We start from the raw sequence: 12,400 nt of genomic DNA, 5'->3' as shown, positions 1-12,400 counted from the left end.
ATTATTATTATTTTGGTTTCTTGAGTATATAAATATGTGGTAATAATCATTTACAAAGAAAATCCTCTAATTAGGTGCAGAATGGAAGGAAAAAAATCAAGTGTTTTAACAAACCAGAAGTCAGACCATGTTTCACTAAATCAATATAAAATCAACTTTCATTTACATCTTATGTGCAGTAGAGAAAACAAATCGAAGCAGTGGGTCGATATCAAATGCTCAACACAATCAATATTATAAGGGTGTGTTTGGTTGAGTGGATTAAACAAGGATAGATTAATAGTCAAACACTTATCCAATGTTTGGTTAAAATTTTAAGATGTTTTAATAATCATTTTGACTCGGTTTAAGATCCAATTTTGTGGATAATATTTGATTAGTAATCTAACAAATCAAGTGGGATACACTATTAAAACTCAATAAATTATTTATTTCTCCTCTTATTGAATCCAAGTGGTGGGTTAAGTTATTTATTGAATAAAAAATTTATTTTAGAGTGTTGTACGTTAGATGTCGATCTTGATATTTAATATATATCATTATTATTTAATTTGATTTAAATTTTAAAAGATATAAAGATATATTTTTATTTTGAAAAAATAATTTATTTGTATATATTTTAATAAAATAATAAAAACTAAATTTTAACGTTGGTTATGCTTATTAATAATATTTTTATTTTTATTATATTTAATTTTATGATATTTACACTTATTAATTAAAAGATTATTAATATCTTTATTATTAACATTATTATTATTATCTAATATTATGTATTGTTTTCAGATGTGTACAAAAAATAAGTAAACTTAGTAAAGGTATAATAGTAAATTTATTAATATTTAAAATCTAATCACATATTAAAAATGTTGAACTAAACCATCTTAATAGTATCAAATAATGTTTGATTAATAATATATCAATCTTGTTATCTATAACATAATAAATTATTTATTTATCTCATCACTTGTACTAAACACACCCTAAGAGTATGTCTCTTCTGAGACCAGTCTCACTCTCAGGTCAACCCTACCGATATTCACGCTAAAAAGTAATTTTTTTAGCATAAAAAATAATATTTTTTCATGGATGACCCAAATAAGAGATCTGTATCACAAAATACAACCCGTGAAACCGTATCACACAAGTTGTTGTCATATTAATAAATATCACGGTTCTATAACGAAATTCAATATTGTTTGAAAAACAAAACTGTAACTTAATTAACCTATTTATTAAAACATAAAAACCGAATTTTCAAATAAATCAAACCTGACCTACAGATTAATTCGATTCCATCATTCGTTTCAGTTTAACTGATTTTTGCTCGTCCATATTTAAATTTTAAATCTTTGTTCGGTTTTATTTCTCCAATTTTCGGGGTGAGCCGAACGACTAATTTTGCGGGTTGGACCTAACCCACAGTGGATTACGGGTTAGAAGAGTCAATAAAAAATTGAACAAAAAAACTAAATAAAAAAATCCATATTTTTATAATATATATTACGCATTACATTTAATCAAACAATTCAACATTTAATATCATTAGCATAAAATTAAGAGCATTTATAATTTAACAAAGTCTAAAAAACTAAATAAATAATATTCAATTCGAATATGCTATTTATTGTCTTCGTCATTAATTTCTAGAGTTTTTGATCGTTCACAAGAAAAACTTGTTTTGATACTTGCATTGTCTTTGATATTTGATATTTGCAAATAAAAATACACAAAGACAAAGATGTTTCACTACAGATAAATTAATATACCAACTAAGTTAAAAAAAAAATAAAAAAATAAAAAAAAATGGAGGGCTAATCCGACCCCACCTGTCCTGACCCATAACGCAAACATGTAACCCAGCCATTTTGACCAACTTCCAAATGGGTTATTAAAAACTTGACCAAATCCACGTTTTTATTATATGTAAACAACTCAAAATCTCGAGCTCGACTCATTTGTTGAGTTGAAAATTAAAAATATTAGTAGTGATGAACATTTAAAAGGATTTGAACATTAAATATTGTTGAAAGAAAGATGAATTTACACTAGTTAAGAGCAATTATAAATTTAAATTAAGTTGCAGATCATTATAATAAAATGATATTTAACACGATATATAAAATAACTAAAAAGAAATACAACATTTTCCCGCAAAATTCACACACTAATTCATATATGCATTTTAAATAAATTTACAAATTGTTATACTAAAATAATATTATTTTAAAAATTAGCATAATCAACAAATAAAACTCCACAAAAACATATCAATCAATTAATTTAAAAGGACTGAATAGATTACAATAGCCTAAACTTTCACTAATAAATCGGAATAAACTTGTATATATTATGCCGAAACATTTTTTAAAAACTAGCATAATAAATAGCTAACATATAATCCAGAATCTTATAATGACATATCTAGAAAAATTAACTAAATAATTATATAAATAAAATTCGTAGAATAAAAATATAACTTTAGAATAATAAAATTAGGCTTATCATTAATCAAATAAAATTTAAAACCAAATCTTGGTATGATTTATGAACTTTTTAGAATAAATTACTTGAAATTAATAAATGTATTACAACTAAAATATTTTAGGGTAGGTCTCTTGTGAGACGGTCTCACGAATCTTTATCTGTGAGACGGGTCAATCCTACCAATATTTACAATAAAAAATAATACTCTTAGCATAAAAAGTAATATTTTTTCACGGATGACCAAAAAAAAAAATTCGTCTCACAAAATACGACCCGTGAGACCATCTCACACAAGTTTTTGCCAATATTTTAAATAGAATATGGTTAAAACTAAATATAAATTCTAAGATAATATATTGTATATGATGGTTAATTAAAAACTTTATATATTAAATTGATATTTCATTCAACATTAATAAATAATTTAAGTTAATGATTTTGAATTTATTATAATTTCTAGTATTGTCGGTCAGTGCAACAGTCAACAGGCGTGGAAACTGACAACCGTTTGGTCTTTATATTTGCAAGGTGTAGTACCAGTTTGACCAATTACGGGTTTACAGTAATGCATACTGTCTTCAAAAAAGAAAAAAAAAAACCTTTGTGGAAGTTACGAGAAAATAATAACATATCAAATGATGTCAAAATTTACCAGAACAAATTAATTTAGAGTGAGTTTTACGTGAGGTAGATGAGTTGACTCGATTTATATTTATAAAAAATGATTTTTGACATAAAAATAATTTTTAAATGAAACAAATCGAGTTAGAGATAAGTTTCGTAAAATTGACAATTAAGACGATACCTTGTATGTATATATAAAATAGTAAAGAAGTGAAAGATAGTTTAACTTTCACCATTTCGAAAAAATCTCAGTGATCAATCTAAATATAATATAGGAATTTTACAAATTAAAATCTTCAATGATTTGAAATGTACAATGAAAATTGTTTTATTAAAATAGTAGGTATCTTGTGAGATGGTCACACGAATCTTTATCTGTGAGATGAGTCAATCCTACAGATATTCACAATAAAAAGTAATACTTTTTCATAGATGACCTAAATAAGATATCTGTCCCACAAAATACAACTCGTGAGACCGTCTCACACAAGTTTTTGCCTTATTAAATAATGATTCAAACATACATTTTATTGTCCAACATTTTACTCACAAGATCTTCTATTTTTTTTAACAATATTTAAAATAAATCCAATAACTGAGTATATTTTTTTTTCTGAAATAAAAAGTGGGAATGAGGTGTGAAATCAGAATAATAAGGAAAAGATTGAAAAAATAGCTTGGCCCGATAACCAATTGGGCCTGCCCCGGAAGTGGCTTCTTTCACCATGCGCAATTCTCAATGATCATGATAAAAACCCTAGCTTTCCCAAAACTAGCCGCCAAATTCAACCAGGAAGAGTGTGATTACATTCATTTACGTACAATCGAGCGCAATCTTGCAGAGCATACACGCCGAGAATCTTCGATTATAATCCACTGCCATATGGAGGGAATAACAGAAGGAGTGAACAAGATGAAAATAGCCGATTTTCAAAAGAAGAACCGGATTCAAGTCTCCAATACCAAGAAACCTCTTTTCTTTTACGTTAATCTCACCAAGGTATATGTATTGCAGTCGATATAACTGATGTTTATTCTCATACGGAACCCATTATCGACCTTCGTTTTTTTTCCCCTCAACTGTGTGTAGAGATACTTGCAACAGCACGATGAAGTGGAGCTTTCGGCACTTGGCATGGGTAATGATATCTTTTCTTACTTGAATGTTTTACATTTGCTTTGCTCCCTGTGGTTTGTTAGAACTCAGGATATGTTTGGCTTGGCTTATTAGAATCTACGTATTGACTGCTCGACTAAAATTTGAAGCTGTAAGAATCCTAAGTTTCCCTCATTGTGACCTCATACTCTTGTTCCTTAATTGGTGGTTGGATTTTGCCTTGCCCTAGCGGTCGATATTCAATTCACGGTGTTTCCATTGGTCCAACTTAGTACATTTTTAATTTGTACTCGCACACATATTATCTAGAATCAATTTAAACCTGTGAGTGGACACACATATGCAATTCTGTATGACAAGTATTGATGATCATTGTGAAACATTTTTCATTCATGATATTTACTTTTTAACGGGGTAATATTTATTGGTTTTTTTGCATATAGAAAGGATCTGTTTTTCTTGCTTTAACATGATGTTGAGAGAACCAAGCACGCTTATGTTATGCTTGTGCAAATCTCAATGCAATGTTTGATATGCCTAAACCTTTAGGTATTTGTGAAAAATATACTATTGTCACTGATGAGAAACAAAGCTCGAAAATGGTCTTATTGTCACAAACGTAAAATAAATATTATGATCGGAATTCGGGCTGTAAAGATGACATGTGGGAGTCATAGAGATACCAATGATGTCAGTTTGACATCTCTAAATCACAACTTATGGCCTTAAAGTTTCTTTATGATGATTAGTTTCCTTCCATCTTTTATGCATGCATTAATACTCTGCTCATGTTATATTATCGCAGCAATTTCAACAGTTGTTTCCATAGCTGAAATTCTGAAGAATAATGGATTTGTCACTGAAAAGAGTGAGTTTCGGTATTCTTTATGGCTCCTTGTTTATGTTGAAAGTGTCAAATTGTATGGACTATGGACATCTTATCTTATGCGTCTTTTCAATACATGTAGAAATCATGACATCCACTGTGGAGATAAAGGATGATGGTTCAAGGGGGCGGCCCATTCAAAAAGCCAAGGTAAATTCAATTCTTCAAAGAACTTTTATCTCTATTCTGGTTAGTGTACTGCGAGAAAACTAGAATGGTTTTCTGCAAACACTGGCCATACTGCCAAATTATTCGAGAAGTAGTGCAGCTGCTGTATCCTAGTACAGTAATCATAAGCTCAAATTGGATACTAGAAATAAAAGTCATGGTGGATAGCAAACAGAATAAGCTAAGAAACTAAAATTGTTATGAGTGAACCATAATCAACTGCAAGAACTACATCTATTGAAATAATGAAAAATATAATCTTTGGCTGAAATAAAAAACTATGATAATCTTTGGCTGAAATAAAAAAATTATGAAGATTGATTCATATATCAAAATAATGTATAATAGTACTACATGCACACAAGCTGTAAATTATGGTCTATCACGTCTTATCATCATTAAGATCGTAGGTGCTGTGAAAGGATTTTGTTGCGCCAAATTTAATTTCAAGTGGCACTTCATTTGTTTATACCCGTCTGTAAGAATCCTGTAGCAATCCTTTTAGTGGGATAACCAGTTTTGTATTGCCATTTCATATCTCCGCATCACTTTTGGTTTTGGTTATGGTCTCAATGTTTTTCCTTATTTTGGTGCAGATTGAAATAGTGCTTGGTAAAACTGCAAATTTCGATGAATTAATGGCTGCTGCTGTGCGAGATGGGGGCGAGAATGGAAATGGTGAAGATTAGTGATATGAACATTCCTGGCGCCTGCGCCCCCTTGTTTTTCAATAGCTTTGTAGTTATATTTTTCAAGATGGTTGAAATTTGTTATTTTTCTATTTAGTGATGATGATAGGTAGGGTTAATGTTTTTGTTTCCCTTGTTTAAATTCTATATTTTTTTCTACATAATAAATTTATTTAAAATATTTGGATGAAGTGTTTATTCATTTAATGACTCATATATTAAATTTATTATCGTTTAATTTGTTATATGAACATGTTTACTTGATTAGATGAAATATCTTATTATTTATTATAGTAGATGTCATTTAATTGACTGTTTTTCAATTAATCAATGAAATTCGAGATGAAATTATGATTATATGATAACTTAATTCTCAACAAAATCAAAAATATTAGGTAAGTTAAATTATTTTATATTGTTTTTAGCTATTAGATGTATTTTTTTATTTATCAAAATAATACCAACTTTGTGATTTTTGGTGTTTTTTATTTACGAAAATGACAGTCATGATTATAAAATAATAAAGGTGTGATGTATCTATTGCGTTTTTGTGATTTTTTTTTTTATGAAACACTATATTATTTTAATTTTATGATTCATTTTTTGTTTTCGTTAAAAAAATAAATTGGACAAACACGCAACAGGTGAATTACTTATAAAAATATTAAACATTATTATGAAATAATAGAAATTTAGATCGTCTTTTGAATCTTCGTGACGGAAAGAGAACTAAAAGAACACAAAAACTTATGTGAGATGGTGTCACACGTCAATTTTGTGACACATATATTATATTCGAATAATTCATGAAAAATATATTATTTTTTAAAATAATATATTATTTTTTATACAAAAATATTTTTTTTTTAAAAAAATATTAAGTATCCTTCCCTATAAATTAAGACCTTGGCTGATTCCAAATTAGAAGTTGGAGTATTTTTTATTATTATTTTTATTTTTTTAAGTCGAGAAGTGATTGTTAAATCTCGAATCCAATATTTTGTATTAAAATTGAGATCATATTTATAAAATTATTAACTAATTATGATATTTGGTAGTAACAGAAAGAAGCTCATTCATACTGAGATCTATCTGGATTCTACAAGTTCAAGTTCAAATGTTTGTCGGAAAAACCCTACTGATCGTAACCCTGATGTTTTTTTCTCTCTTTCTAGCCCTTTTTCTATTTTCCCCTGCTTCACAATTTCCTCAAGAATCTCTGAATTCTTCGATGTAAGTCGATTTTTCTTTTTTGATTTCGAAATTGCAAATGCTGGATTTTTTGGGTTCACCTGGGTTCGGAATTAGTTTTATTATTTTTGTTTTGAATCAAGTTAATTGGTACCCGAATTAGCAGATCAGAAAAGGCAGAGATATGGACTGTACGGAGAATCATGGAATGGAGGCCTTGCGATTGGTGGTTACAAGGAAAGCCAGCTGGTTAGGTTTATGTTTATGTTTCTGTTTTTTTTTTTTGCATGAAGATTTCTGCTTATTAAATTCTTAATCTGTGTGTTTCTAATTGGTTTTATCAAATCGGGATTTTGATCCCCGTGATTGTGATTTCACTGAAGTTGAATGTCAGAATTAAATGCATAATTTCTTTGTTTCTGTTCGACAAAATTAGGAGATGAAAGATAAGTATATACGAAGGGAATAAATTTTACCAATTTTTCCTTGATATAAGTTCAAATATCACATTCAGAAATTAACTTGTTGATTTTTGGGCTAGAGATAATGTATGTCAAAATTAAGGTATCTAGTTTTCCGCCCATTTCTCCAGTGCCATTAGATACTGAAAATCTAGAAGTTTTCAAAGACTGAATATGCTAGAGGTCTATAGTGCTTGCTGATATTCATAGTTGGTCAATGGATTCTAGAACTGGTTTCTTGTTGACACTCATTTTTCATCTACCGATCCATATTAAAAGATGGTACGAGACACTTAAAAACGTGCAGATGGATTTGCCTTTTGTAATGTTCAATTACCACATTCAGAAACTGAAGCTTGACATTTTCTTCTTGAAACGATGAATTTGAAGATTAAGATAAAAAATATTTCTTTGGAACTAAAAGCTAGAATCCTTTTGAAGGTTGAACATATTAGTGGTTTTCAGAGGTCGATAATTTTGAAGCCGTGCAAAATAAGATCTACAGTTTGTGCCTCGGCATCTGCTGGCAATTGGTTATTGGTTCAAAATAAACTTTATTATTAAACAGGGATATATCAAGGTCTTTTCTTGCTTCAATATGCAGAATCCTTCTGCATTCGAACATGTATACCGAGTAACATCTCATAGATTTTGCCGTGGTCTATATTTTCTGAGTCAACTTCAACTGACTTCAAATGCAGACATTTGCAATGGTTTTTTAATGATGCAGCTCTGCCAGCTAAGACCAATGGGTATCTTCGAGTTGATTGCTATGGAGGGCTCAATCAGATGAGGCGGGATGTGAGTACTGTTATGTTCCCTCTTACGTTCGGAATTCACTATGTTCTGTTGTTTTAGTTTCTGGAGACTTATTACTATAGATTTGTACATACATTTACTGTGGTAATTGCAGTTTTGTGATGGTGTTGGTATTGCTCGCCTACTAAATGCAACTCTTGTTCTACCCAAATTTGAAGTAGCTGCATATTGGAATGAATCTAGGTAAAATTTATGACTGTGTCGTCCAGGATAGATTCTAATTGTTGGAAATAATGAATGCCATTTATTGCTATCCTTTTAAATCATTCCTCTTAATTCATAGTTCGACAATGCAGTGGATTCGGAGATGTCTTTGATGTGGATTACTTCATCGAACAAATGAATGGCTTTGTTCAGGTTGTGAAAGAGTTGCCTGCAGAGCTAGCATCCAAAGAACCTATTCAAGTTGATTGTAGCAAACGAAAAGGTTTATTTGATTATGTAGAAACTGTGCTTCCTTCGCTGCTGGAGCATCATTATATTTCAATAACTCCTGCGATGAGTCAAAGAAGAGACAGGTACCTTGCATTTTAATCTCTCAAATTTAAATATTTTTCCCAACACAAAGTTGGTGAGACTGGTGGACTCCATAGGATTTGGTAATTTCTCTTGGATTACTTATTTGCCTTTTATTTTCTGGAGTTTTTATCCGTGTTTATCTTTCTGTAAATATGGGTATATATCATGTCATGAGGAGCGAACGAAGAGTGTGATCCATGAAATTTTCTCTGGATTGCTGAGGAGTCTACATAAAACCCACAACGATGCCTGTAATATAGTTCTTGAGATGATTGATAAGCTAAGGGTAGATCTCTTGCAAATGTTGTCCTTTCCAGTTCTTAAAAAAATATGAACTCGAGCGCAATTTAGTTCTGGGTGCATGTGGTTTCCCCTATCCCTTGACGCTGTTGCATTTTATGCATTTAAATTTTTGGTAGATCAGGTGTAATTTAGAAGTTCCGAACTGTCTTGGCGTTGCTATTGTTGCAGATATCCACAGTATGCAAAAGCTGCCCTTTGTCAGGTTTGTTACAAGGCTCTGCGTCTGACCAGTGCATTGGAGAAGAAAGGATCTGAGCTTTTGCAAGCTATTCCAAAGCCATTCCTTTCACTTCACCTCCGGTTTGAACCTGACATGGTAGCTTATAGTCAGTGTGAATACTCCGGTCTTTCTCCCTCTTCTGTCCAAAGTATAGAGGCTGCGCGAGGAGAGAGGAAAACATATACTGGAGAGCAAGCTCGTTATTGGAGAAACCGTGGAAAGTGTCCCCTTACACCAAATGAAACTAGGATCATCCTTCAAGCTCTTGCTATTCCTACCAATACAAGTATCTATCTGGCAGCTGGGGATGGTCTAATGGAACTCGAAAGCCTGACTTCTGTATACACAAATGTTTTTACCAAATCCACCCTTTTGAGTGACGAGGACTTCAAAAACATGCATGGAAACACAAAAGCTGCGCTGGATTATTATGTCTCTATCAGTAGTGATTCATATGTGGCTACATATTTTGGGAACATGGATAAAATGGTTGCTGCCATGCGGGCATTCAAAGGGTTGTATAAAACCCTTTTCTTACGCAGGAGGGCATTTGCAGAATTATGTTCGAAGGGGCTCCACGGGAATCTTTTGATGGATGCTCTGTACAAGGTTCACAAAGATGATTTTGTAATGGGTGTTGGATCTGCTTTACCCGATTGCTTCTGTGAATTCAAGCTTCGAGGTTAGTTTTTGCTTCTCAGGCATTTCTAAAATCTGTTTACATGTTAGAATGATTTTTGACTTCTCTTTGTAGAGAATTGAAGTATTCACTAATTTCTGTAAGTTTCAACTGTTGGAACAATCGACACATACAATCAACATATGCTAAACAGATCTGCACATGAACGATGTATAGAAAACAGCGCTCTGTTGAGCTCTTATTCGTTTGCTTTCCACTCTCTTCTGTTTAAGATTCCTATACTCCCTATGTTGGCTGGAAGCAGTCATAGATTATCAAGGATCGGTGTTAGGAACTAGAATCCACCACAAACTATTATCCACGACAATTCTTTAGTCATGTGCAGTGGCATTGAACAATTCAGATAATTTCAGTCCCTTTTAGTTAATTGGCTAAACGTGCCGGGATCATCCAATAGCTCTTTGCATGTAAAATCCAAAGGAACTAGCCTTGCCATTGGATGAATCAATGATCGTGGAGGCGGCACATCTAAATAATTTATTGAAGAAGACCCCATTAATATATTTGGAGGGAGGAATGCTACAATCAGTGGTGGATTTAGGAAATTATTTGAGTAAAACGAGGGAATTTGATTGGGCGATTCAATATATTTTGGGAGTAGACTAGACTTCTATTATTAGAAATAAATATGGATAAAATCTGATTTCTCTTTTAATTTAAGTGGACGGTTGTTTCACTGCCACCAATACTTGAGCCCGATAGCTCCATCCCCAATCAGTCATTCAATAGCTTATCACTATTTTTAACAGAATTTGCATCTTTCATCTGAAAAGAACTAAATCGCCACGGTTGAATCATGTGGCTCAAAAAACCTGGAAATTATGGATCTTCCTATCTCCAGAAAATGAAATCACCAGAATTATTTATACTTAGAAATAGAAATATACTTCTTTAGAATTCCAAGTGACCAACTGTAGTTTTCATATAATTGCAACACTATCTAAAAATCTAGCGTTGCTTAATAGCTATAAAGATTTGAATGTGATAAAAGGGACTCATTGGTTATTGCGACAACAGAGAGCTGGATTCGATGAATGTTCGGTCACGTGAGCGTTGATGCATTGTGAGAATGGTGGCTGTTGATCTATTGGTACTATGTTAACATCATCCATTTGGATATCAGCACAAGGAACCGTCTGGCTGCAACTGAAGTTGATGGTTGCGTCCCGGCTGATGGATGTCCCGTGGAGTCCTATGTACTTCACATCGCTGACTTTGACAGCAGATTTCTGATGAATGAAGATCAGTTAGTCTGAAACGAACATTGGCTGATACCATGATGAGTGATGGAGTCAGAAATTTGATTTAGGGTGTTGAAAATAAAAATCTGCTACATTTTTCATATGTAGAAAGGGCCAAAGAGCATTTTTAACCAGCATTGCATTGCCACTTGCACTGCTGGTAAAAACATCCAACAGGAACTTTACCTTGACGCTATAAATATCAGTTCATGCAGAAAATTAGAATGTGCATCAAGTGAACTTGGCTCACCTTTTCCGTGCATATTTGGTGAGGGCAGTAATACTGGTCAATGATTACAGGGTTATCGGTTGCATCGAAGCTGATATTCGAGAAGGTGATTCTTCTGGCAAATCCCGAGCCACCCTATCAAAGATGAATATTGAAAAACATATAGTAAATTAAAACTTTACCATCGATCCCGGAATAAAAGGAAAACAAATGGCGTCATGCTTTTAACGTTGACAGTTTTTACCTGCCATGTTTTGATTCTTACTCCATTATGTGTTCTATGGAAGCTGCAATTGCTTACTGTTATATCTTCCACTTCTTCGTATCTTCCATCTTTTCCTAGACTTCCAATGCTGCAACAGAAAACAGATTTGAATTCCCATAATAAAAGTAAAGTATGTTAAGAAAAATCAATTTCCATCAAATTATTTGTCTGCTACAGGATAGGACGAATCCAATGCGTTGAGGCTGTTGCCCCTTCGCATCCTGGAGGCTTATTTGATCCAGACTAATACAAGCCAGTCAGGTTGGATGATGGTTCGCTGTAACGGTTCATGGAGGCCATGACGGAACCCACCTTTCCATGGACATTTCACGCAACAGCCGCGATACTACCCTTTCAGCCTTGAATTTTGTCATGGCAGCTGCCGTTCTGGAACTCTGGTCGTTAGTCTGCCGCGACGGCGAACCATTGGACCTGTTTTCTACACTTACAAGATTCGAACCCGAGTTTTGTCTAGGGAAAT

At 32.3% G+C, this 12,400-nt stretch overlaps 2 protein-coding genes and 1 long non-coding RNA gene across 5 annotated transcripts; 2 read left to right on the top strand and 1 right to left on the bottom strand.

Annotated features, from left to right (window-relative positions):
* The first annotated feature begins 3,792 nt into the window (after window positions 1–3,792).
* On the top strand, window positions 3,793–6,152 carry LOC142549305 (uncharacterized protein At2g34160-like). The gene is made up of 5 exons (XM_075658174.1): window positions 3,793–4,111; window positions 4,202–4,250; window positions 5,034–5,096; window positions 5,197–5,264; window positions 5,879–6,152. The coding sequence occupies exons 1-5, from the start codon at window positions 3,851–3,853 to the stop codon at window positions 5,969–5,971; spliced, it is 534 nt and encodes a 177-aa protein (XP_075514289.1). The 5' UTR covers window positions 3,793–3,850; the 3' UTR covers window positions 5,972–6,152.
* An 810-nt stretch (window positions 6,153–6,962) lies between these two features.
* On the top strand, window positions 6,963–12,116 carry LOC142549303 (O-fucosyltransferase 13). Of its 3 annotated transcripts, none has more exons than XM_075658171.1 (7): window positions 6,963–7,204; window positions 7,329–7,411; window positions 8,354–8,424; window positions 8,537–8,625; window positions 8,739–8,960; window positions 9,433–10,166; window positions 12,097–12,116. In XM_075658171.1, exons 1-7 carry the CDS (start codon window positions 7,089–7,091, stop codon window positions 12,099–12,101), a joined length of 1,320 nt encoding a protein of 439 aa, XP_075514286.1. In that variant the 5' UTR covers window positions 6,963–7,088; the 3' UTR covers window positions 12,102–12,116. The 3 variants fall into 3 exon arrangements, with proteins under 3 accessions (XP_075514286.1, XP_075514285.1, XP_075514287.1); XM_075658170.1 differs by lacking the exon at window positions 12,097–12,116 and adding an exon at window positions 11,202–11,556; XM_075658172.1 differs by lacking the exons at window positions 6,963–7,204; window positions 12,097–12,116 and adding an exon at window positions 11,202–11,555 and having other exon boundaries at window positions 8,325–8,424.
* On the bottom strand, window positions 11,676–12,400 carry LOC142549304 (uncharacterized). The gene is made up of 2 exons (XR_012821159.1): window positions 12,232–12,400; window positions 11,676–12,007 (listed from the first exon to the last, which is right to left on the bottom strand). It is a non-coding gene; the product is annotated as an uncharacterized LOC142549304 (long non-coding RNA).

This window comes from Primulina tabacum, chromosome 6 (assembly GCF_025594145.1).
Source record: "Primulina tabacum isolate GXHZ01 chromosome 6, ASM2559414v2, whole genome shotgun sequence".
Lineage (NCBI taxonomy): Eukaryota > Viridiplantae > Streptophyta > Magnoliopsida > Lamiales > Gesneriaceae > Primulina > Primulina tabacum.
This window is presented reverse-complemented; position numbering and strand designations above follow the sequence as displayed.

Bases quoted from the DNA above. Each gene is read 5' to 3' on its own strand.
- LOC142549305 (XM_075658174.1), top strand. From the start codon at position 3,851: ATGATCATGATAAAAACCCTAGCTTTCCCAAAACTAGCCGCCAAATTC. The intron at 4,112-4,201 runs GTATATGTATTG...AACTGTGTGTAG, and splicing joins TTTACGTTAATCTCACCAAG to AGATACTTGCAACAGCACGA. The intron at 5,097-5,196 runs GTGAGTTTCGGT...CAATACATGTAG, and splicing joins TGGATTTGTCACTGAAAAGA to AAATCATGACATCCACTGTG.
- LOC142549303 (XM_075658170.1), top strand. From the start codon at position 7,089: ATGTTTGTCGGAAAAACCCTACTGATCGTAACCCTGATGTTTTTTTCT. The intron at 7,205-7,328 runs GTAAGTCGATTT...CCGAATTAGCAG, and splicing joins GAATCTCTGAATTCTTCGAT to ATCAGAAAAGGCAGAGATAT. The intron at 8,961-9,432 runs GTACCTTGCATT...CTATTGTTGCAG, and splicing joins ATGAGTCAAAGAAGAGACAG to ATATCCACAGTATGCAAAAG.